This window comes from Aquarana catesbeiana, linkage group LG06 (genome assembly GCF_042186555.1).
Source record: "Aquarana catesbeiana isolate 2022-GZ linkage group LG06, ASM4218655v1, whole genome shotgun sequence".
NCBI classification, from domain to species: domain Eukaryota; kingdom Metazoa; phylum Chordata; class Amphibia; order Anura; family Ranidae; genus Aquarana; species Aquarana catesbeiana.
The window spans coordinates 50264424-50289911 of record NC_133329.1 but is presented as its reverse complement, the minus strand read 5'-3'; the positions used below and the strand labels follow the sequence as shown (position 1 = coordinate 50289911).

The following is a 25488-nucleotide window of genomic DNA, read 5'->3' as shown; positions in this document are numbered from 1 at the left end:
AGACACTCACCTGTTGTGGTGACTAGTTCCACCACGTCTTCTTCCTCCTGCTCTTCTTGTGTTGAGGGGATTTCCCCTTCTTCCAGAGGTGGGGGGTCTCTGGTCTCCTCGGATGAGGGGTGTCCTCCAAGTCTTTTCTCCCCTATGTAAAACAAAAATGCTATACTTAGCACACAGATATTTGATGGCAGAACTATAAATAGGAAACATTGCTTGGAAGTGGGGTACAATTGTCAATTTTGGCAGAGTTCCAAAATGTAGCATTTTCAGTATCCTTTGGCAAGCTACAATACTTTACCTGTTTAGTAAAAGCTTCACAGATGGAGACCCCCCTATAGTATACACTGGAGCACCTGTGTGCCCCCCCTAATCAAAATCGTGTTCTGGTGTCCCACACTAGTGCTCCAGTGTCCAGATGTGAAAACAGCTGCTCAGTGTCCTCTCCTTACACAGAATCTAGTTTGCATTTCATTCTAGTAACAAAGCCATCTACACAACCAAATTAGTTTCATACAAGTATGGCGTAAAAAATGTGGCCAAATGCATATGGCCAAAACAATGGTGTTTTATAGGCCAAAACTAAAATGTTTGATACGAACAAATAATGTGTCCATGAACATGAAAGTTGCCATTTTAAAATTACACTTTTAAGAAAAGCACATGGAGCAGCACGAACGTAATAAACATAAAGAATAGGAACACAGCACAACTACTTACTTTTTTGCAGCACTCTCTGGATCTTTCTGTACTGCTCATGTTCTCGTAATTTGAGGTCCGACCACCGCTTCCTGAGCTGATCTTTCGATCGTCGTACCCCGAAATTCCGGTGCAGACTCCTGACCACTTTCGCCCTGATCTTGGCCTTTCTGACATTGGGGTTGGGGTAAGGTCCATACTTTCCATCATAGTCGGCCTTCTTCAGGATGTCGACCATCTCCAACATCTCCCCAAAGGACATATTTGAGGCCTTAAATCTCCTTTTGGATCGGGACGTGTCCGGATCCAGGCTTTCCTCCTCCTCCTCCTTGTTCCTGTAATTAGCACGCACCTGCTGTGTCTCCGCCATGTGCTCTTCCTCCACTGCGCAGAACGAAAAGGGGCGGGGAATAGACTAGAAAGAACATCAGGGGCGGGCGGAGTTACACACATGCGCAGTGTGTATAAAGCGTAACACGGGTGCGTATTACGTACGATCTGTGATCGTAATAACGAAGGTAAAAGCCAAACTTGGGCCTATCCTGCTTCTAGATTGAGGCCTATATTGTAACAAGATTAGGGTTTGTCTTGTGTTGTGTCTTGCAGTGAAAATGGATATCTTGAATGATACCGACTTCATGGCAATATTCATTGACATGTTCAGGGAGCTGCCTTGTCTGTGGGAGATCAACCACTCACATAAGAACCAAACAAAGAGGAAGGCATCGCTGGATCAATTGTTGGAAATTGTGAAGCAGGTGATCCCCACGGCAGACATCACCTATTTGAAGATCCTAATTGGTGGCCTGAGGAGCACATATGTAAGGGAGTGCAAGAAAGTCCAGGATTCGCAGAGATCCGGAGCAGCAGATGACATCTATGTCCCCAAGATGGGGTACTATGACAGGCTGCATTTTCTGGCAGGTCAGACTGAACCCAGGTCATCACTCTCCAGTCTTCCTTCCACACTTCCTTCCCCCCAGCTGAGGCTTCTGACGCCCAACCTGGGCCTTCCACTCAGCAACATGTGGAGGAGCCCAGCTTGAGCCAGGTATAGCATTCTTCTAAATATTTCTGCTTGTCCAATCAATGATGTTAACTAGATGTTAGTTTGGAGTACTAATTTATGATTGTGATTGATGATGCAAAACATTACAACCATGTCCCTTTTTTATACACAGGGAAGTCTCAGCCAGGAGGTGGCCGGGCCGAGCAGGCTGCCTGATATGCAGGTCCCTCCCCTACACCTGCAAAGAGAAAGTGGCAGGAAGAAAAGTACCCTAGAGGAGGCTGCCATAGGCCTCTTTTGGAAGGCTACAGAGGCCCTGGGAGCACCCCACACTGTGGAGGAGGACTTTGCTGGCATAATTGCCTGTAAAATGCAGCGGATGGAGGAGGGCCAACAACTCATGTGTGAGTCATTAATGTTGAAAGCTCTCAATAAGGGGCTGAGGGCCCAAATAACATCTGCTACCCACATTTGTGACCTCACACATGGTCCTCCTCCTCTTCCTCCAGGTCCTACTACTCCTCCTCCTCCTCCTCCAGGTCCTACTAGTCCTCCTCCTCCTCCAGGTCCTACTCCTCCTCCTGCCACATCTCCAACAGCAGAGCCACAGCCAGGAAGGAAGCGTGGAAGGAAGACCAGAAAGTGATGACCCTGGGTCCAGTCTGGTCTGGCAAAAGATGCAGCCTCTTGTGGTACCACAGCCTGGGGACATAGATGTCATCTGCTGCTTTCTGGATCTCTGGGACTTCTGGACCAGACTGCACTCCCTTACATATGGACTCCTCAGGCCACCAATTTTGATGTTCAAGAATTGATGTCTGCCCTGGGGGTCCAAGGCTTCGCTAATTTCTGCTGTTTCTCCAGTGTTGCCTCCCTCTTTGTTTGGTTCTGAGCCCTTAATAAAGGATTTTTGGTTTCAATTATACTTGCCTATGTGTGTTTTCCTTCAAAAAGGACAGTTTGTTGGTAAGGATTCAGGTACATTTCAAATATACAATGTAAAATTAACAAGGGACACCAACACCAAGCAATCTCCTTGAGATTAAATAATACAAGATAATAATGGTGTTGTGGTAACTTGACATACAAAACACACACAAAAATATTCTGGAGTAAAAATAAAAATAAAATAAAACAAAGATCAGCCTTGGAAAAAATACAAACCTAAAATAAAATAAAAATCTGCCTTAAAATATATATATATATATATATTTGTCAGATGTGACAAATCAAAATATATTAAGGGAATCCCGATAAATAATAAAGAAATAAGTTTGTGAGAAGTCTGTGTGAATGTGAGCAGCAAAACTACTTCATTCTTCTCACATTATAAAGAAGAAGAGAGTGCACTGTATTGAACCATTTTTAACATTGCACCGTGACGAAAGTGTTGTATTCATTGCGAACGCTAAGTTTACCAGACCGAGCTGCTCCGTCTCGGAATTTCTTCTGAGCATGCGTGGCACTTTGTGCGTCAGAACAGGCCACACACGGTCGGAATTGACACGATCGGATTTTGTTGTCGGAAAATTTTATAGGCTGCTCTCAAACTTTGTGTGTCGGAAAATCCGATGGAAAATGTCCGATGGAGCCCACACAAGGTCAGACAACGCTCTGCGATCGGACATTTTCCATTGGAAAATCCGACCGTGTGTACGGGGCATTATAGTGCAGGAATGTTTCATACTCACCCTTATTATCACCTTCCATTTTTCTTGTCTGGTGTATTCAGATCTGACAGATGATGACCATCAGAGTGTTCTTCACAGATTTATTGCAAGGAGATCGACTTCTGTTATAGGAGAAAAATGAAATATTATAGATATTTGTCAGTCCCTCTCTGATTTCTAGTCTATAAATGGCCCTTGTCATTTTCATCTTCTAATTATCTATATACAAAATAACATGTCCGGGTGTAATTCTCAGTATCTGTTCTTATTCTGTATGTATGGACTCTGCACAGTACTACTTCTCTTGTCCTGTATGTCGGGTGTAATTCTCAGTATCTGTTCTTTTCCCCGAAAATAAGACCTACTGTGATTTTCAGTAAGGGCTGCAATATAAGCCCTACCCCAAAAATAAGCCTTAGTGTAGAGTGCTTGTGTGTATAGTGTATACACAACTCCGTAGTATAGTGTAGACTGTGTGTGTCTATTAGATACAATTGTGGCAAGTACCTTCACAATAGCGCCACTCTGCGATCAGCTGATCTCCTGCCTCTCTCCTCCCAGCTGTATGAGGGGGATTTCACCCCTCCCCCCAGTGCTCGGAGCAGGGGGGAGAGGTTCTGCGGGGTAAGGAAGTGGCGAGCTGCACTCAGCTGATCTCCCCCTCTCCAAGATGTCAGCGGGGGATCTTGGGCCTTCCTCTGTAGACCTCTGGCGGGTCACAGGCACTATAAGAAGGTATGTGGCACTATATCTCAGCATGCAGCAGTTTTGCATTGTGTGATACTGTAATGGAGTAGATTCCAACATTCTACAAGCATTTTCACACAGGGGATTCGTGACAGGCAGGGAGGAAGAGAGACAGCACATGGCAGGATAAGCCCTACCCGGAAAATAAGCCCTACTGTGTCCTTTGTTGCCAAAATGAATATAGAACCCGAGCTTATTTTTGGGGAAACGTGGTATTCTGTATGTACAGACTCTGCACAGTACCACTTCTCTTGTCCTGTATGCTGGGTGTAATTCTCAGTATCTGTTCTTATTCTGTATTTATGGACTCTGCACAGTACTACTTCTCATTTCTAGTGGTGAGGGGAAACTTTTACATGGAAACACCTTTTCACTGAAAACAGTGTGGCTTCTGTTCTGAAAATGTTGGTTACAGTTATGGCCACTCCAGGCCTAAATGGTTTTCTATGTATTTCTCTCAGTAGTTTTCACTGGAACAGGTGGAAAGGGGAAACCCTCACACAGAGACACCTGTTCAACTGAAAACTGCTGCAATCTCATTAATATATCACTTCTGAACATCTACCGTGTTTCCCCCGAAAATAATCCTGGGTCTTATATTAATTTTGGCAACCAAAAACACACTAGGGCACACTTATTTTCGGGGTAGGTCTTATCATGCCATGTGCTTTCTTCTTTCCCCCCTGCCTGTCAGAAATCCCCTGTGGAACTGTGTAAAAGTGCTTGTAAATTCCTAAAAACCACAGCACCACATATTGCAAAATGTGTATGTCTGCAATCCAATTGTGCCACATACCTTCTTCTAGTGCTGGGCACATCTGTAATCCGCCGGAGCTCTCTTCCCCTCTTTGAGCACTGCAGAGGGAGGGGGCCCGACATCAGTTGAGAGCCGCTCGGCGCTTCCATGGCCCACTGGAGCCCTCTTCCCAGCTCTAAGGAAGGCAGAGGGAGGGGGGCCCGAGATCCCCCGCTGACACCTTGCAGAAGAGCAGAGCAGCGTGAGATCAGCTGGGAGCAGCAGGAGGTCAGCACTATACCAAAGGTATTTGGCATAACTAGATCACATAAACAAACACACACAGTCTACACTATATAACACTGTAATAGAGTATTTTTCCAGCACTTTAAACTAGGGCTTATTTTCAGGGTAGGGCTTATATTGCAGCCCTTCCCGAAAATCGAGGTATGTCTTATTTTCGGGGTAGGTCGTATTTTCGGGGAAACGCTGTATCACTTGTGCATTCCACATCGGAAAGGACCAGGCCTAGGATTAATCAAGTGACTTGGCTAGTTGCCCTTGACGTTGAAAGTTTATATCATACCATTCCGCACAAAAAGGGTATTGAAGTCATTGGAAAACAGCTCCAAGAGAGGGGCCCAGAATTTGATTCATATGGCTGTTTTGTTTTGGAACTACTGCAGTTCATCTTGACACGAAACTTTTTCATGTTTGGCCCTTCCCACTTCCTCCAGGTGCAGGGGGTGGCCATGGGGACCAAATGTGCCCCCTCATACGCCAACCTGTACCTGGGGGCGTGGGAAAGGAAACTTTTTGCCAGTCCCGGTTTGTCCAATCTGTTACAAAATGTCATCTCTTGGCACAGATACATAGATGACGTGCTCTTCTTTTGGTCTGGCACTCGAGATGAGCTTCCTCAGTTCTTTAATCTTTTGGCCATTAATAACTACAATTTAAGATCTACTATGGAATGCAGCCAATCAAAATTTAATTTCTTAGACCTTGAAATCAGCATAGATTGTGACAGAACTCCTCATTCCGTCCTATACTGGAAACCTTCTTCCGGTAACACCATTCTTCATGCCAGTAGTGCACATCCTACACCCCTATTGGATAGCATTCCCTTTAGCCAACATCTCAGAATTAAAAGAAACTGTACCCAAGAGGCATATTTTGAAAAGGCATCCTGTGACCTTTATTCTAGGTTGAAAAATAGAGGATATAGCCACTCCCTAAAAAAAGCTTACAACTAAGTGAAAAAAATGGATAGAAAAGACCTTATTTTTTCAAAGTAACCAATGTTTCACAACCTGTTCACTTAATCACCCAATTTTCCAGACAGCATGCTCAAGTTAGAGACGCCCTGAATAGATTCTGGCCTTTCTTTTTTTTTTTTTAACAATATGTTTATTGAATTTTTCACAGGTTATCAGTACAGACGGTTGATGTAATAGCAAAGTTACATGGTTTAGTACATAGTGCAATAACCAGTGTTGTTTTGTAACAAATGCATATAGCGAGTACATAGTGATTAAAGTTGAAGTTCGATGAGAGGAGGCACCAACTCCATTCCCCGGCACCCCATCTGGGTACTTACTGTGCCATGAGACTAGAGGTGGCGCCACCAACCATCTACCTGAGAAAGCCAGGTAACTTGTAGAGCTACTAACATTCTAGATACGTAAGGCTTAAAAAGAAAAAGAAAAAGAAGAAAAGAACAAAAACAAAAAAAAATGACTGTAGAGCAAAGGTAACTTGCGAGCCTACTTGTTATGAGTGTAGGACATGAGTGCATGTCCCACCCTAAGTAGTAACTGAGAGAATTGTCCCCAGGTGGAGCGGTGCATGGCAAGGGGGTTCCTACTTTCTGTGCATGTTAGATATGCGAGGTTGTGGCAGACCGCGGGGTCAAAGATGCAGAATCTTAGATATTTTGCGACGTAGAAGAAGAAGGCAATCAGGGTAATGTTGTACTCCTCGGGTCAGTGATCCAGGGTTCCCAGTTGAGATGAAATGTTGCGGTATACATGTTAGCCTTAGCAAAGGAGAATTCCATTAGAAATTGGTTGTTTAGTAGAACGATGAGTTCCGATCCAGAGGGGGCTTGTGAGGCTTTCCATTTTTTCGTTAGAGCTAAACGGGCTGCAATGAGTATGTGTGTCGCCAGGACTCTGATATTTTTGGGCCAGTTGGGGACGTTGAGACCCAGGAGGAGGTCCAGTGGGGATAGCGGCAAGGGGATTTTGCAGAGCTGTGAGAGGAGGTCGGAGACCTCTTTCCAGTATGCGCGGATGTTAGGACAGTCCCACAAAATGTGTCTTAGGGTGCCTTTGCCTAAGCAGTTTCTCCAGCATTGAGAGGAGGTAGCCGGGTAAATATTTGCCAATCTGGCTGGGGTGTAGTACCACTTGTGGAACAGTTTTTGCGTTGATTCCCAGTGAGATATGCATTTTGAAGCTTTAAGAGGGATGGTCAGGGCTTTGTGCCACAATGGGGGCTTCAGTGGCGAGCTTGTGAATGTGGACCAGAATGTGATGGATGAAGAGGTGTGATCGTCAGAGAGCCTTGTTAACACCTTGTAAATCCATGCAATGCCTTTAATTGCTGGGTTCGGGGTATTGTAAAAATTCAGGATGTCAGCTATTTGGGATTCACGTGCTGTGAGATCAAGTTTACCGATGATAGAGCGGAGCCTCATATACAAAAAAGATGTATTAGCAGGTAGATCAAAAGCTTGTTGTAGATGTGGGAAAGGGTGGGGTCCAGATGTGGAGATGAGTTGCCCCAAGTTGGTAAGTCCTTTTTGTATCCATACCCGAAGGGATAAATTAGGAGAGATCAACTCTAGTGCTTGGAGGTGTATTTTGGAAAGGATAGCTTTGGGAGTGCCCATGGATTTTTTTGCAGTGGCTGACCACACTCGGATGGCTGCGGTTACCCTAAGTAGGAAGTGTTGATGTGGTTGTAAGCCGAGTAGTGCAGCCATTAGTGTGTGTTGTGGATTCGCGTTGAGGGCCATGGTTTCAATTTGTGTCCAGGTCTTGGTCGAGGTGGGTGCCCACCATTCCCGTAGTTGATCTAGTATGACTGCCTTGTAGTATGCGTGGACGTTGGGGGCTCCCATTCCTCCATTTTGTACAGGAGACAAGAGGATTTCTTTTTTGAGTCTGGGATGTTTGTGTTGCCAAATATGTGTATTAAGTATACTTTGTATCTGTGCCAGTTGCTGGGGTATCATAGGTATCGGGATTGTGCGAAACATATACAAAATATGTGGCAGTAAAAACATTTTGACTTGAGCTATTCTACCCGCCCAAGAGACAGTATAGTTACACATATTTTTGGAGATGCGCAGAAGCTTTTCCTGTAAGCCAGCGAAGTTTAGTTGAAGCATAGATTTACTGGGGAAGGTTAGTTGGATACCCAGGTATGGGAGCGAGGAATTTTTAGCCCAAGTGAAAGGAGAGGTTGTCGAGATGTGATGTGAAGTTTGAGGGTCTATCCCTAGGTTCAGCATGGTGGATTTGCTGTGGTTTATTTTATATAGAGAGATTGAACTAAATTTTTCCAATGTTTTTTGGATATTGGGAAGGGAAGATCTGGGATTTGTGAGGGTAATGATAACGTCATCCGCGTAGAGACCGATTTTATGTTCAACCGTCCCCACAGTAATGCCCGATATTGCTGGTGTGGATCTAATGGCTTGTGCAAGTGGTTCCATCACCATGGCAAAAATCAGGGGGGAAAGTGGGCACCCCTGTCTAGTGCCATTAGTGATGCGAAAGGGATCTGATATTATGCCTGAGGTCCAAACTCAGGCGATGGGGGAGGAGTAAAGGTTGAGTATAGCCTGGAGGATATTCCCCGTCAGTCCGAACTTGAGCATGACCTTTTCCATGTATTTCCAGTGCACCCTGTCAAACGCCTTCTCTGCATCCAGGGAGAGGAAGAGAGAAGGCGTTTGACTGTGTTCCACCCATTGGATCAAGTCAATAAGGCATCTTGTACCGTCGGAGGCCTGCCTACCAGGCACAAATCCGACCTGGTCCGGGTGGATGATGAGGGGGATTACTTTGGACAAACGTTGGGCTAATATTTTTGCATATAGCTTGGTATCAGTATTCAGGAGTGAGATCGGGCAGTAATTGACTGGGTTATCAGGAGATTTGCCTGGTTTGGGTATGGTGACAATGAGGGCCTCCAGGGCTTCTGTGGGGATTTTGCCGGTATGAGTATATTGGTTAAAGGTAGTGTATAAGTGTGGGGTGATCACGTCCGAGAAGTGTTTGTAATACTCGTTCGGGTATCCATCGGGCCCTGGGGCTTGTGTAGGGGTAATCGTTTGATGGCTGTGCGAATTTCCCCAGGGGAAAAAGGCATAGAGATGGAGTCTAGTTGCTCAGTGGAGATTGAGGGGAGGTGAATTGAGGAGAGAAACTCATCTATGTCTGCTAATTTTGGCTTGGTTTCGTGATGTATGTCATTGAGATTGTAAAGTTTGGCGTAAAAGGTACTGAATTCATTTGCTATATCTAGAGGATTATGAACTTTTTTACCTTGGGGGTCAGATAAGTATTGTATCTTATTATTGGTCCGGTGTTTTTGGAGTTGTTTGGCTAGGAACGCACCTGACCTGTTGGCTGAGGAGTAATATTGTAGCTTAAGACGTTTTACGTAATAGTCAAATCTTTTGTGGAGATGTTCGCTAAGGTCATATCTTAGGTTTTTGAGTTCTAGGGATAATTTGGTAGATGGAGTTTGTTTATTGGCGAATTCTAAGGCTCTGATCTGTTTTAGTATTGTTTCCGTGGTGGCCGTTTGTTGTCGTTTAGTTTGTGCTCCGTATTTAATGAGGAGGCCCCGTGAGAAAGCTTTTTTTTTTTTTTTTCAAATATAAATTTTATTGTTTTCAAAGAACAAAAAATACAAAGAATAAGAGTCAAGAGAACAAAGCAAAACAAAAATAAATAAAAGGGTGGAGACGGCAGATAGTACAGTACAGTGCCAGCCTTAACAACTGGTGTTCACAGGTAGTGACATGCGATAATGATAACCATCATATCGGTACCAGCCATAATCGCAATGGTACAATCATCTTCTATATTTTCCATCTATAAAATAAAACGGCGTACTGGACAGTAAGTCTCACCATGTCTTCGTAGTTGTGAATCTGATTCTACTGCCCATTCCCTGAGTAAAAAAAAAAAAAAAATACCTAAGACCGTAGAAGAGAGATGTTGAGGGAGAGGCAAGGCGAACTGGAGCATGGTGATTAAAAAAAAAAAAAAAAAAGGGGGGGGGGAGAAAGAAAGTCAGAGAAAAGATGAGGGGAAGGAATAGGGAGAGAGGGGGGGGGCCCGGGCGACAGGGCACGTCATCTTCAGATCTGTGGGCTTTTATTATTCATGTGGCAAGCAGCGCCGTCACTTCATCAGAGAATATGAACATTATCCAGAGCCTCCATGTCTTGGAATGTTGTTCTTGTTTGTTATGTGCCGTCAGGACTAAGTCCTCCAACCTCCTGATCTCCTCCACTCTGCGTAGCCATAACCCAACAGTCGGTGGTGAGCATTTCTTCCACATAAGCGGGATGCAATATTTAGCTGCATTCAGTAAGTGTCTTATTATGGATTTTTTGTAGCTTCGTTCGGGTATTGTGGTGGCGTGGAGCAGGATGAAAGCTGGGTCATCGCTTATCATGTGATCTGTAAATTTTTGGATGATCGTCCGGACTGTTGTCCAGAAATGCTGGAGCAGAGGGCAAGACCAGAAAATGTGGAGGAGTGTCCCAATGTCTGTCTGACATCTCCAACATCTATCTGTAGTGTTAGGGAAGTACGTATGTAGCCTTTGAGGCGTGTAGTACCATCTGGTCAGGATCTTATAATTGAGTTCTTGTATCTTTGTACAGATAGATGTTTTTAGGGAGAATCTGATAATCGTTTGAATTTGTGTGTTAGTAAACTTGCATTGTAAATCTGTTTCCCATTGCTGTATAAATGTCAGGTCAGGTTGTTCAATAGGGGAATTGAGTAATTCATATGTTTTAGACAGTACCCGTGGCAATGTACCCTCGTCTGCACAGTAATCTTCATAGGTCGTCAAGTCGCGATTAAACTGTGCTGGGTTAGGGATCGAGTGTAGGAAGTGGTGTATTCTAATTGCTTTCCAGAATGGCAGTTGGAATTGTCCCTCAACATCAGTCAGGTTTGAGATGGAGGGCCATTGGTTTTCAACCAAGAAATGTGATGCCCGGTCCCTGCCGGACGATGTAAGTGTCTTGTACTCCGATTGTTCTAAACCAGGGGGAAAAGAAGGGTTTCCCAATATCGGGTAAAGAGGAGAGTCTCTAGAGAAGATGGAGGTAGTGGATAGAGTAGATGCGCCTATTCTAAGGGTCGTGCCTATTACCGGGTGTGACTTCAATGCTGGCGGAAGCTGGTCAAAGCACCACACCGCTCCCTTCAAGGGGACTGCGGACTGAGCCTGTTCTAGTTGTATCCAGAGCTTGTTTTGGCCGTGTCTGTTCCAGTCTATTGTTCTACCTAGGTGAACTGCCCGGTAGTAGTTCCGTAGGTCTGGGAGAGCCAGTCCTCCAAATTGCTTGGGTAATGTCAAGTAGCGCCTGCGCAGCCTAGGTTTCGAATTCGCCCAGACAAATTTAACGAAAAGGGAGTGCACTTGCTTAAGGTATTGGGGTGGAATCCTGATTGGCAGCGCCTGAAATAAATATAAAAATTTCGGTAGTATAGACATTTTTAGCAGGTTGCACCTGCCGAACCAGGAGTGCAGACCCTTGTTCCACTCCTCCAGAAGTAAGCGGGTCTTAGTTAGTAATGGTGGAAAGTTACGTTCGAAGGTGTGCTTTAGGTCATTAGGGATCTGGGTTCCTAGATATTTGAGGGAAGCATCGGACCATTTAAATCTAAACTGTGATTTTAGAGAGCTTAGTCTAGGCGGTGTGATATTAATCCCCATCGCCTCCGATTTATCGAAATTGATTTTTAGGTTGGCTAAACTTCCATATCTATCAAATTCCCTGAGTAAATTTGGCAAGGATACTACTGGGTTGGTTAGTGAAAACATCAGATCATCAGCGTAGGCTGAGATCTTGTATTGGGTGTCCCCCACTGTCATGCCAAATATATCCGGATTAGATCGTATAGTGCATAAAAAGGGTTCTAGGGCCAGGGCAAACAGGAGTGGGGAGAGCGGGCAGCCCTGTCTGGTACCATTCGATATAGGGAATGGGTCTGATAGTATTCTGTTGGCTTTGACCTGGGCGGTGGGGTTGGAGTATAAGCTGAGGATCCATTGTAGCATCTTGTGCCCTAGGCCGATCTTTTTGAGAACTGAGGACATAAAAGCCCAACTAACCCGATCAAACGCCTTCTCCGCGTCTGTACTAAGGAAGACGCATGGGGTTTTAGTCGTCGAGACTATGTGAATGAGATTGAGCACCTTAGTAGTGTTGTCCCTCGCCTCTCGGCCAGGGACAAACCCCACTTGATCCGCATGTACTAATTCCGGTATGTGTTGGGTTAGTCTATTGGCCAGAATCTTTGTAAAGAGCTTGAGATCTACGTTCAACAGGGATATAGGTCTATAGCTTCCACAGGCCGCCGCATCTTTACCTTCTTTCGGTATAAGGGAGATATGTGCCCTCAGAGTGTCTCTGGGTAAAGGGGTCCCTTCTCCTAGGCAGTTAAACATCCGAACCATATGAGGGGCCAGGAGGGGCAGGAGGGTTTGGTAGTATTGTAGGGTAAACCCATCAGGGCCCGGAGCTTTGCCGGGTTTCATCCCACCTACCGCTTGCTTAAGCTCCTCCACGGTAATGGGGTCCTCCAATTCTGTGCTCGCTGCCGTCGAAATTTGGGGTATTTGAGCTGTTGATATGTAATTATCTATCGTCGCGTTGTTTGGGGGTCGTACTGGGAGGTTGTATAGGGATGAGTAGTAGTCTCTAAATTCCTTCGCTATCTGGGTTGGTGTGGTCTTTTTCTGTCCCGATGGGGCATTATATGGGGAATGTATGTGGTTAATTTATGACTTCTAACTGCTTTGGCGAGTAGTTTCCCGCACTTATTCCCTGATTCGTAGGAGAATTTTTGACAGATTTGTAGTGCCGCTTTGGCTCTATAGTGTAATAGGTCTACTGCTTGCTTTCTAAGAGAAAGCAGTTCTGCTTCTAATGAGGCAACTGGGGTTTGTTTGTGCTTTGATTCAATGACATGGATTTTATGGAGGAGTAGGAGTAGTTGCTGCTCCCTTTCTCGTTTGATGCGAGCGCCATGTTTAATTAATACTCCTCTTATCACAGTCTTGTGGGCCTCCCATAGAATACCAGGGTCACAGTCTTCAATATCATTAGTTTGAAAGTAATGTTTCAACTCATTTGTGACGTCTGTCATGACCTCTGGTGTCTGGAGTAGACTTTCATTTAGTCTCCAAAACTTGGATCTAGTGTTCAGAGTGGATGTCAAGCTATAACGCAGAGTGATAGGCGCGTGATCCGACCACGTAATATTGCCACATTGCGGACAGCTTCTAGTTGATTGTGTGGGACAAAGAAGTAGTCTATTCTCGAATACACTTTATGCGGGAACGAGTAAAAAGTGTAGTCTCTCTCGCCTGAGTGGTGTAGTCTCCAAATGTCTAACAGTTGGGCATCATGAAGATCCTGGATTATGCGTTTGTGTGTGCTCGTACGTACGGATGAGGCGCCCGAGGAAGTGTCTACTGTAGGGACTAGGGGTATGTTAAGGTCACCCCCCAAGATCAGTTGACCCTCCCTGAATTCTGCCAGTAGCTTCAGTATACGGTGTAAGAAGGTATCCTGACGGTCATTAGGTGCGTAGATAGTAGCCAATGTGACCTTCTTGTCCCCTATCCAGCCCTTAATAAATACATAGAGGCCTTCAGTGTCCACCAAAGTGTCACTACATGTCCAGGGTACCACCCCCGATAGGAGTATGGATACTCCTTTGGATTTGGCAACTACATTAGTGGCATGATAGCAATGTGGGAAATACCGGTTTTTAAGGCATGGTGGATTACCGGTCTTAAAATGCGTTTCCTGGAGGAACGCTATGTCAGCGTGCGCCCTTTTAAGGTCATGTAGCAGCATGCGTCTCTTTTCTGGTATGTTTAAACCCTTCGTGTTTAGTGAGAGGATGGTAATGGTGTCCATTGTCGCCTGGGCTTAGGGGTGTTAGTGGAGAGAGTGGGCTGAAGAGAAAGGTTGGGGAAAAATCAAAGGGGAGAGGAGTAAATAGATATCAGTAAAGGCTAGATAGAAGAGAAGATATGAAAGAGAAAGAAAAAGAAAGAGAAGACAGAAGAGGTGAGTATGTGACCGTCCAACAAGACGGATAACTGACAGTTAAATCTGACTGTCGTATACCTAAATGCAAATCAACTTATTTGCTAAGAAGCATGCCCCTGTGTACGCCAGGGAGATGCTCCGTCCTAATTGGGAAGAGGTAAGAGTTGACCGAGAGGGAGTCTCCCGATCTACTCCACGCCCCCCAGCTTGATAACGTAAGTTAACAATGAACGTTATAACAACTTAAATGCTTATAAGGAAAGGAAATAAAAAAACCCAAAAAAGGGGAAGAAGGAAATACTCCAAGGGATCAATTTAGACCCAGATATTTACCTATCCCCCGTCTATTTGTATTATGATAAACCCGAGGGTTAGTAATAGGAAACAAAGCCGTGTTCCCCCTCCCTCCACATCTGGATGATCCATTCCAGTTAATCCCCTCCCCCGCAAACCCCCTGGGGCCACCCAGGCGTATTGGTGGCGTTATGGGTATGGCTCATTCCAGCAACTACTGCCCAAATCTTAACTTTCAAAAGTGGGTGTTCTCTAGAGAATACCTCCACAGCAGCATAGGTATATCACAGTAAAAACTCACATCATAGTTAGCCCCACATATTTGCAGATCACAGTATTAGATAAGTATATATCAGCTAACCTCGAAGTTCCTTTAACCCAATCCACTGGTTTAAGCATATGTTCCTTGTGTCCTCAGCATGGCAGGAGAAGCTGAATCATCTGGTGTCCCCAGTCCATGTTCTAAAGTCCTCTGGGTGACTACCAAAGTGTCCCATTAGCCCTTCTGCACAAGAAAAGTGTGTTCAAGTCCTGTGACAGGGGGCGTTGGCTGGAAGTAATTGAGGTGGGGTGAGGGGTGAGAAAACAATCAAAGGAGATGAGCAGGTTCTCCCATAATGTTTACTGTGAGCAGGGAGAGACGGCTTCCCCCCTCTCTGCACGCAGCCCCTCCCTCCCAGATTCTCCACGGATTTACTTCAACAGCATGTGTCTCTGTGCAGGCAGAGATGCAGAAAACACACGGACACATTTCTGCCTGTGTAAGGCATTCATATGGCGCTCCCCTCCACCTAATCTCCTTGTAAGCTGCCAGTGTTTCCTCATGGCTGGTGACTTCTAACACTAAAGCCAGGGGGAGGTGAGGGCAGTCAACCCAGCAGGACCTCCAAACTATGAGGGGGATTCCCAGGAGGTAGCGATGGTTTACCATCATAATAAAGAGAGAAAATCAGGGGATGGGAGAGGTTCACATAGCATACCAGAACCCGCACGGGGAGAGTGGAATATCAGGGGGAAAACTGGTCTTCGCTATCTCACCGCAATACTGGTATCGCTCAGTCCTCTCTTGGTGCTTCTGCAGGGTTGAGACGAGATCTGCGCTGGCTCCTCTGTGGTCTGGGTGATCTGGCTCTTCGTATGCCCGACATTCCTGGACGTGGATTGGAGCGCTGTAACAGCTGCAGCCAGTCAGGCACTTCGATGGGTTCTATGTTCATGAAGGAGAACAGAGCAGGAAGGTCTGCGGGGGTCCGGAGAGTAAAGGAGTGTTGGGCTTTCTTGAATGTTACGGAAATAGGGAAGCCCCACCGGTATGTGAGACCACTGTGCCTGGCAGCTTCCAGGACTGGCTTCAACAGGGCCCTCCGCTGCAGTGTCGCTCTGGATAAGTCCGGCATGATACGAACAGCAGCTCCGTCGAATTCCAGATCTCCTTTCTCCCATGCTGTACGGAGTATTAGCTCCTTGTGGGTATACTGGTGTATTCGACAAATGACATCCCTTGGTCTGTCCGGGTCAGCTGAGCGTGGGCCGAGAGCTCTGTGAATTCGATCGAAGGACAGGTTGAGGGGGAATGAGGTTCCCGTTAGATCTCTGAAAATTGCGAGGGCAGATGCCGCCAGGTCTTCCGAGCCAGTGGCCTCTGGCAAAACCCTCAAGCGTAAATTATTGCGCCTGCTGCGGTCCTCGATTTCTTCCATATGGAGTTGTTGTGTAAGAATAGCCTCAGCCTGGGATGTCTGTGCTGCTTCTACCGTGGATATCCGCCGTTCCATTGCCGACACTGAGGCTTCTCCAGTCCCCATTCGTTCCGATAGTGAATGCACTTCTTGTCTCACTACAGCTATCTCTTTACGGTGAGTTTCTTCCATTCTGCTGACTATAGCTTCTATGTCCGAACGGGTTGGGAGGGCCTGCAGCAGCGCTCTTAATTCAGCGTCAGCTTGTAGAATCAATGGTGTGGGAGATGGCTGTGATGGTGCTTGGGTTACCATTCGGAACACCTCCGGGATAGTGCAGTCCACATCTAGATTATCTGCCCTCGATAGGGAGGTAGAGGGGGCCCGCGGTTGTTGTTCAGCAGGAAGACCAGGCCTCGTGGTGTCCGCCATCTTGGTGATCGGGGATGCCCCTTGATTGTTTAAGAGGTACTGCTGGATATCTGTATTTCTGTGCGGTTTGGGAGATTCCCTTTTCCTCTGCTTTCCTCTCCGCTTCCCAGCGGAGTACATTCCAGGTGTACCGAGAAGGTTATTGCTGAATAAAAGCTGTTTAAGGACGGGTCGGACCGGGAGCTCCTCAAGCACACGTCTTCACTCAGCCATGTCCAGACCACGCCCCCCCCGTGAGAAAGCTTTATGCGCATGCCAAACCATGGATTGGTCAGCAGTAGATTGTACATTGATGTCAAAGTATGTCTCAATCTCGGATCGAAGCTCATTCTCAAAGGATGGGTTGGTGAGGAGGGATGTGTTTAGCCTCCAAATAGTATGACTAGTAGTCTTTTTGCAATTAAATAATGTGATGGATATGGGTGCGTGGTCCGACCATGTGATTGTACCTATGCGTGCTTCAGCGATTGATTGGAGGAGAAATGTATCCGTGAGGAACATGTCGATCCGAGAGTAAGACTGCTGGGGGCTAGAGAAGAAGGTGTAATCTCGCTCTATGTCATGGGTACATCTCCACGGGTCATAAAGATCTTCTTTATGTAGGAGGGAGGACAAGGCAGAGGGCCTATGTTTAGTGGGATTGGATGTGTCTAGGGTTGTGTCAATTATTTCGTTAAAGTCTCCACATAGTATAACTGGATTGCATCTATACGGTGTCAGTTTGGAGATCAATGTGTTGAAAAATTTCTTTTGGCCAGTATTAGGGGCGTATAGGTTTACTAGGGTGAGGCGTTGGTTTGCAATCGTGGCTGAGAGAATCAGGTATCTGCCGTCTTCATCAGCTTCACAGTGGTGTAATTGAAAGGAGACAGAGGAACTGACCGCAATCATTACTCCCCCTTTTTTGGTGGGGGCACTGGCAAAGAAGCAGTGTGGGTATCGTGTATGCGAGCATTTTGGGGAGTTATCTTTAGCGAAATGCGTTTCTTGTACGCAAAACACGTCAGCGTGCTGGGACAGTGCCTCTTTCCAGAGGAGGTTGCGTTTGAATGGGGAATTCAAACCCTTTACATTTAAGGAGGTGATTTTGAGGGCCATGATAGTGGGGGTGACCCGGGTTAGGAATGAAAGGAGCGAGATTCCACACCTCTTCTGTTCGCCCTGACTAAATATGAATAAAACAATTGAGTAGGTATCTATACAGAGTACGTCTGTTATATACAAAAATCGTATAGGAGACACTCGTTACAGTCCCTCAGGACTGTCAAATATGTTATAATGCGGAAGTAGGTCAGATGTTAAATAGAGTATACGTTCAGTATGAATGCTTAAACACTGTTAGGAGAACCAAAAGGAAAAAAAATAAGAATAAAAAGAGAAAAGCAATATATATCTCTTTAGGAACAAAAAGTAAATAGAACAATTAGAACAGTGTGCTTAGCACACTATAACCTTAGGGAGTGGATGTGTTTCAACAACTGCGCCCATCAGGGATCTTAGTGGTGGTGCGGAGGACCAGGGGCCTGTTTGTTGTTACAGACCTCGCCGGGATCGTGTATCCCATTTCTTGCAGACGGAGGACATGAATAGGAGCCCCTGTTATCTTTTTGGTTGGCAGACACGGGTAGAAATCCCCAGTTGGTCAACTTTTTATATCCATCTTTGGGAGTAAGGATGGGAATTATCTGTTGCTGGTATGTGACTAGTAGCTTGGTAGGGAAACCCCATTTGTATGTAATTTTCTTCTCCTGTAGCACAGAGGTTACAGGGGTGAATGCTCTTCTCATTTCCATCGTGGCCTTGGATAGGTCACTAAACATGAGGACATTAGTATAGGGTGCTGGCAGCGGTTTAGTGGTTTTGGCAATTTGTAGAATCTGCTCTTTAATTTGAAAGTAATGCACTCTCGCTAGTATGTCCCTGGGGGTGTCAGGGGGGAGGTGTGCTGGCTTGGCGATTCTGTGTGCTCTATCAATCGTGATGTCTCGTGCGTTTAGACGAGGTAGTAAGCTGGAGAACATCTCTCGCAGGTAGGGCGTAATTTCATTCGGCTTAACAGATTCGGGGGTACTCCTGAATGTAATGTTGTTCCTTCTGGAACGATCTTCCAAATCTGCTAATTTCAGCTTCATGTGGTGTATTTCAGACGCATGGTGTTCGTGTGCGTCTAGCAATTCATTGTGGGCCCTGACATGATCCTGCATGTTATCCTCAAGCACAGTTGTTCTTTCTGCTAGGTGATCTACTCTGCCATGTATCTGAGAGACAGAGAGTTGCAGTTCTCTGTGGAGGTCTCTCTGCAGGGTAAGGAGCATAGCTTTCATCATTGATTCTGTCACAGGGCAATCAGAGACAGGGATGGCTGCTAGAGCTGGGGTGTGTGCAGTGTCAAGCTCTCTGTCAGCCCATTGATGTCGTTTATACTGTGGCTCCTTACTGGGGGAGATGGCTGGGGAGGAGGCCAGTCTCTTACCTCTGCCTGTTCCTAGTTGTGAGGAGGAGGCATCTGGCGATGGGAGAGTGTCCATGTCCTCCCTGTATGAGCGATCCAGCGGTTGGGAGAGGAGATCCTTGTGAGGAGAAGCTGTCAGCTGTGTCACAGTTTGTGCAGCGCGGGACGCTTCTGAGGTGAAGCTCCCGGCGCCGGCGCCATCTTGGGCCTCGTTCATAGCTGCAGGGGAATAATAATCCGTGAGGCGGCGAGGTGCTGGCGGCTTATTCCGCCTCCTAGACATGCCCGGGATGGTCCTGCTACCTTCCCCCCTCCGTGGGATCGGAATGGGGGTCGGATGGTGGCGGAGAGTAGCGTTAGATCCCGTCAACGGCGCGGAGCTCAGGCTTTAGGCATCCATCATGGTCCGCGTCAGGCCACGCCCCCAGATCCTGGCCTTTCTAACTGCAGACTACAGTAATAAATATATCAAGCCATATCCAGATATAACATATCGACATATCCTTAAGCGATCGCCTGATAACCAGTCACCATTCTCCTTTAAAATTGCAGTCACATATTTCTGTTGGTACTTTTCAGTGTGGAAAATGCGATGTCTGTGCCTTTATTTCTGACTCCAGGGAATTCCTTCTCCCCAATGGATTAACTCATGTTATTAGACATAGAATAACTTGCCAGACAGTGGGAGTCGTTTATTTGGCCACTTGCCGATGTTGTTGCTACTACGTCTGCAAGACAAAACGACCCTTCTGTAAACGCATTCGAGATCATGTAAAACCTATGTACAAACGAACCATAACCACTGCCATTAATAAAAACGTTGGAGTACAACACAACTTTGATCCCTATGCTGTCAGTTTCGCTGCCCTGGAACATGTAAAATTGAAAATTGCTCCTACTTGAGACCAAGTGGATTCATACCCTGGATGCAACTAAATATCCAGGGCTAAACGAATATATAAGTTTTAAGTCTTTCTTATAATCTATACTTTTCCCTCCCTGTCTTGATTCTTCACCCGGAATTCAGTGCCATGGATCCATAATCTCGGTTCTTCTTAATTCAATTACAAATTAGAATTTGATTTAATTACTTAATAATAAAACTTATTTTTGTCTTTCTAGATATTACCATACTGTATTGACTATTTTAGACAAAATTTACATATGTTTCTGAATTTTTGGTCTCTCTTTTTGTGTGAGAATGAATACGTATCATGGTTTAGGTGTGGGACTCGGTTTAGGACCTAATCCCCTTGCTCCCTTTATGGTGTGTAGGAAGCGGAGGACCTAGCTGGCCTCCACTGTGCTCTGCTATTGATCTCCCTTGCACTGGGGTCCCTTTCATGCCCTTCCAATGTGCCCTCTGTTTCCCAGGCGATTGTGGGGCGCTTTGGTCCCCTCATTACCATCATAGTTTTATGCACCGCTGTTGGCTGTATGGACACCCAAGGGCGGCACTATGTTCCAAGTGCCAGCCCGCCTTTAGCTCTTGCCCCTGCAGCGATCCTTTAATCCATCTGGATCGCCTGTCTTATACCAACAGCCTTTCTTGGTTGGGGATAGCTGTCACGTCGACTACCCATCGATGGGCAGCCCCTTCCACCAAGCTTATCCGCATCATGCTGAGGATTCAGTCATGTGACGTGGAAAGCATCCGGCATGGCACTATGGGCATTGTAGGCCTATAAAGCCGATGGCAGGCGCATGCACGAGAGCCTTTTTTGGCAGCTCACAGATCGGTGACGTCAGAAGATGATCATGTGTGGGGGGGTTTATAAAGCCAGCTTCCATCCCGCTGGACATGAGGGGCGCCTTTGTCTGTTGCTGCATATTCAACGGTAGGTCCTTACTTTTTCCTGGTTATTATCGCTCCTTGGTCTTTCAGATATACTTTTTATACCCCATTATCCATTCCTATCTTTTAGGTGCTTTCCCTTTGCTAAACCAGGTTGTTACTTACTGGAATTAGATATTACCATCATTTTAAATTGGATGACCAATATACTCTGTATGGGAAGTATGATGTATAGGCTGTTTTGGTGAGTCTTTCCATAAATGCACCTACAATTTTTGCTATTATTTTCCTAACATTGTCTTGGTGTTTATATACCAATACCTATTTACTCTTCCCCCTTTTTTCAGTGATTCTAAATCTGGGACAGCTTTTATTTAATGGATCTTTCCATCAAACACATTACAGCTACACTTGACCATTCAGCATCCCTGGCGCCCTTGTCTCGATATTGGTTTTATTAATACACTCTGTAAGTACATTGAGGCGATGTTAGGCCTTTCTCTTGTTTGGGATCCTTATCCCAACAATGTTTTCTCCTATACAATATATTCATAATACTCTTTTTCCTTGGATAGCTAGGTCCTTGTTAGCCCCCTGCAGCCACGTATAGTTGCGGTGTAGGACTGTTGATCTCTTTTTGAGGTGGCTTCCTAGCTCCAACACTCTTCAGGAGTCAAGGGGTAGTTATACCAGGGGATGTGTTGGGGATGCCGGTCGTGGGGGGGGGCATTTTTAACCATGTCACGCATTTAATTATCAAATAAAAATAAATATAAACTATTGTCTTGTACTGTTAAGAGAACATATATTTTATGTTTTTTCCTGTTTTCTCTTTACTTAGAGTCTACATTTCTGCACAGGTTTAATCATTTTTTCCCTGAGGAAGCAAATGCCTTGGCGAAACATGTAGGAACTGATTACCTGTAACCCATACTGGCCTTACAACATCTTGGCGGGTTCTCATAGTTACATAGTAGGTGAGGTTGAAAAAAGACAAGTCCATCAAGTCCAACCTATGTGTGTGATTATGTGTCAGTATTGCATTGTATATCCCTGTATGTTGTGGTCATTCAGGTGCTTATCTAATAGTTTCTTGAAGTTATCAATGCTCCCCGCTGAGACCACCACCTGTGGAAGGGAATTCCACATCCTTGCCGCTCTTAGGCTCGATTCACACCTATGCATGTTGCTTTTGAGCGTTTTTGGAGGTTTTTTTTCATGCTTGCCACGTTTTTGAGCAGCGTTTTTGTAGCATTTTTACAGCGTTTTTGCTGCGTTTTTGCCATGTTTTGCGTGTTTTTTTTTTTTTTTTAGTTTTTTTTTTACAGTCTAAAAAAAAAATTTAAAAAAAAAAAAAAAAAAACGGCAAAAACGCATCAAAAACGCTGCAAAAATGGTGCACGTTTTTGATGCTTGTCCATTGAATTCTATTACATGCAAAATGCTGCATTTTGCATGAAAAAAAGTCCCTGACCCTTTCCAAAAATGCAGAGAAACAAAAAGGCATTGATGTGAACATGTTCCATAGGAACCCATGTTAAAAAATTCTCATGCATTTCTGCAAAATGCAAAATGCATCAAAAAACGCGCTAGTGTGAATGGAGCCTTACAGTAAAGAACCCTCTACGTAGTTTAAGGTTAAACCTCTTTTCTTCTAATTTTAATGAGTGGCCACGAGTCTTGTTAAACTCTCTTCTGCGAAAAAGTTTTATCCCTATTGTAGGGTCACCAGTCTGGTATTTGTAAATTGAAATCATATCCCCTCTCAAGCGTCTCTTCTCCAGAGAGAATAAATTCAGTGCTCGCAACCTTTCCTCATAACGAAGATCCTCCAGACCCTTTATTAGCTTTGTTGCCCTTCTTTGTACTCGCTCTATTTCAAGTAATCCTTACTGAGGACTGGTGCCCAGAACTGGACCGCATACTCTAAGTGCGGCCGGACAAGAGTCTTGTAGAACGGGAGAATTATCGTTTTATATCTGGAGTTGATCCCCCTTTTAATGCATGCCAATATTCTGTTTGCTTTGTTAGCAGCAGCTTGGCATTGCCTGCCATTGCTGAGCCTATCATCTACTAGGACCCCCAGGTCCTTTTCCATCCTAGATTCCCCCAGAGGTTCTCCCCCCAGTGTATAGATTGCATTCATATTTTTGCCACCCAAATGCATTATTTTACATTTTTCTACATTGAACCTCATTTGCCATGTAGTCGCCCACCCCATTAATTTGTTCAGGTCTTTTTGCAAGGTTTCCACGTCCTGCGGAGAAGTTATTGCCCTGCCTAGCTTAGTATCGTCTGCAAATACAGAGATTGAACTGTTTATCCCAACCTCCAGATCGTTTATGAACAAATTAAATAGGATTGGTCCCAGCACAGAACCCTGGGGAACCCCACTACCCACCCCTGACCATTCTGAGTACTCCCCATTTATCACCACCCTCTGAACTTGCCCTTGTAGCCAGTTTTCAATCCATGTACACACCCTATGCCAACGGACCTTATCTTGTACAGTAAACATTTATGGGGAACTGTGTCAAATGCTTTTGCAAAATCCAGATACACCACGTCTACGGGCCTTCCTTTATCTAGATGGCAACTCACCTCCTCATAGAAGGTTAATAGATTGGTTTGGCAAGAACGATCCTTCATGAATACATGCTGATTACTGCTAATGATACCGTTTGTATTACTAAAATCCTGTATATAGTCCCTTATCATCCCCTCCAAGAGTTTACATACTATTGATGTTAGGCTAACTGGTCTGTAATTCCCAGGGATGTATTTTGGGCCCTTTTTAAATATAGGTGCTACATTGGCTTTTCTCCAATCAGCTGGTACCATTCCAGTCAGTAGACTATCTGTAAAAATTAGGAACAACGGTCTGGCAATCACTTGACTGAGTTCCCTAAGTACCCTTGGATGCAAGCCATCTGGTCCCGGTGATTTATTAATGTTAAGTTTTTCAAGTCTAATTTTAATTCCGTCCTCTGTTAACCATGGAGGTGCTTCCTGTGTTGTGTCATGAGGATAAACACTGCAGTTTTGGTTACTGAAGCCCCCCGATTCACACGTGAAGACTGAGGAGAAGAATAAATTCAATACCTTTGCCATCTCCCCATCCTTTGTAACCAGATGTCCTTCCTCATTCTTTATGGGGCCAATATGGTCTGTCCTCCCTTTTTTACTGTTTACATACTTAAAGAATTTCTTGGGATTTTTTTTGCTCTACTCCGCTATGTGTCTTTCATGTTCTATCTTAGCTGTCCTAATTGCACCCTTACATTTCCTGTTGCATTCTTTATAAAGTCTGAATGCTGAGGATGATCCCTCAACCTTGTATTTTTTGAAGGCCTTCTCCTTTGCTTTTATATGTATTTTTACATTGGAGTTAAGCCATCCAGGACTTTTGTTCTCTCTTTTAAATTTATTACCCAATGGGATACATTGGCTAATGCCCTTATTTAAAATGCTCTTAAAGCAAACCCATCTCTCCTCCGTATTCTTTGTTCCTAATATTTTATCCTAGTTTATGCCTTTTAGCAAGGTTTGTAGTTTAGGGAAGTTGGCTCTTTTGAAATTCAGTGTCTTTGTATTCCCTTTATATTTCCTATTTGTGTGATTTATACTGAAACTAATTGACCTGTGATCGCTGTTACCTAAATTGCCCCGCATTTCCACATCCGTGATCAGGTCTGTATTGTTGGTAATCAGTAGATCCAGTAATGTTTTATTTCTAGTTGGTGCGTCTACCATCTGACCCATAAAATTGTCTTGCAAGACATTAAGGAACTGGCGAGCCTTAAATGAATGCGCGGTTCCCTCCGCCCAGTCTATGTCTGGATAATTAAAATCCCCCATTATGATAACACTTCCCATCCTTGCTGCTACTCCAATTTGTGATAGGAGATCCGTCTCCACTTCCTCCCTCAGGTTAGGGGGCCTATAGCATACTCCCAGTATTATTTTCCCCTTAGCTTCATCCCTTTGGAGCTCTACCCATAAGGATTCCACCTCCTCTCTAGCTCCCCCAGTGATGTCATCTCTCACATTCACTTGTACATTATTCTTGATATATAGGCATACCCCTCCCCCATTTTTACCCTCTCTATCCTTGCGGTATAGGGTATACCCTTGAATGGTTGCCAGCCAATCATGAGAGCTGTTGAACCAGGTCTCTGAAATTCCCACAAAATCCAAATCCTCCTCATACAACAGTATCTCTAGTTCACCCATCTTGTCCGCCATGCTCCTGGCATTGGTGAACATGCCACATAGTTTAGACCGGTTGCATATTGTCCTCGTATTGGGTGTTTCGAGATTGCAACTAGGACTTGCTACTATACTCACCTTGTGTTTTTGTGCTTTGGTTAACCTACCACTAATGCCCCCAATACTACCCTCTGGAATATCTTCCGCACTGGCTATCTCTGCCTCTATACCCTCCCCCCCATCGCCTAGTTTAGAAACCCCTCTAACTTTTTGGCCATCTTCCTTCCCAGCAGATCTGCACCCTCCTCATTTAGGTGCAGTCCGTCCCTTCTATAGTACTGGTTACCGACTGAGAATTCGGCCCAGTCCTCCAGGAACCCAAACCCCTCCTTACTACACCAGCTCTTCAGCCACTTGTTCCAGTGCCCACCAAGAGTA

The 25488-nt window shown here is 45.1% G+C and overlaps 1 protein-coding gene across 13 annotated transcripts in view; it reads right to left on the bottom strand.

Moving 5' to 3' along the window:
• Positions 1-25488, bottom strand: part of LOC141148391 (interferon-induced very large GTPase 1-like) — a 256872-nt gene that overhangs the window by 122719 nt on the left and 108665 nt on the right. For 11 of the 13 annotated variants that reach the window (XM_073635844.1, XM_073635845.1, XM_073635839.1 and 8 more), the window contains one exon: positions 3397-3497. In XM_073635844.1, the coding sequence (XP_073491945.1) occupies positions 3397-3415 (19 nt within the window). In that variant the 5' untranslated portion in view covers positions 3416-3497. Of the gene's footprint in view, positions 1-3396; positions 3498-14844; positions 15125-15521; positions 15654-25488 lie in introns of those variants that run through there. The other 2 variants (XM_073635847.1, XM_073635846.1) reach the window with 2 other exon arrangements.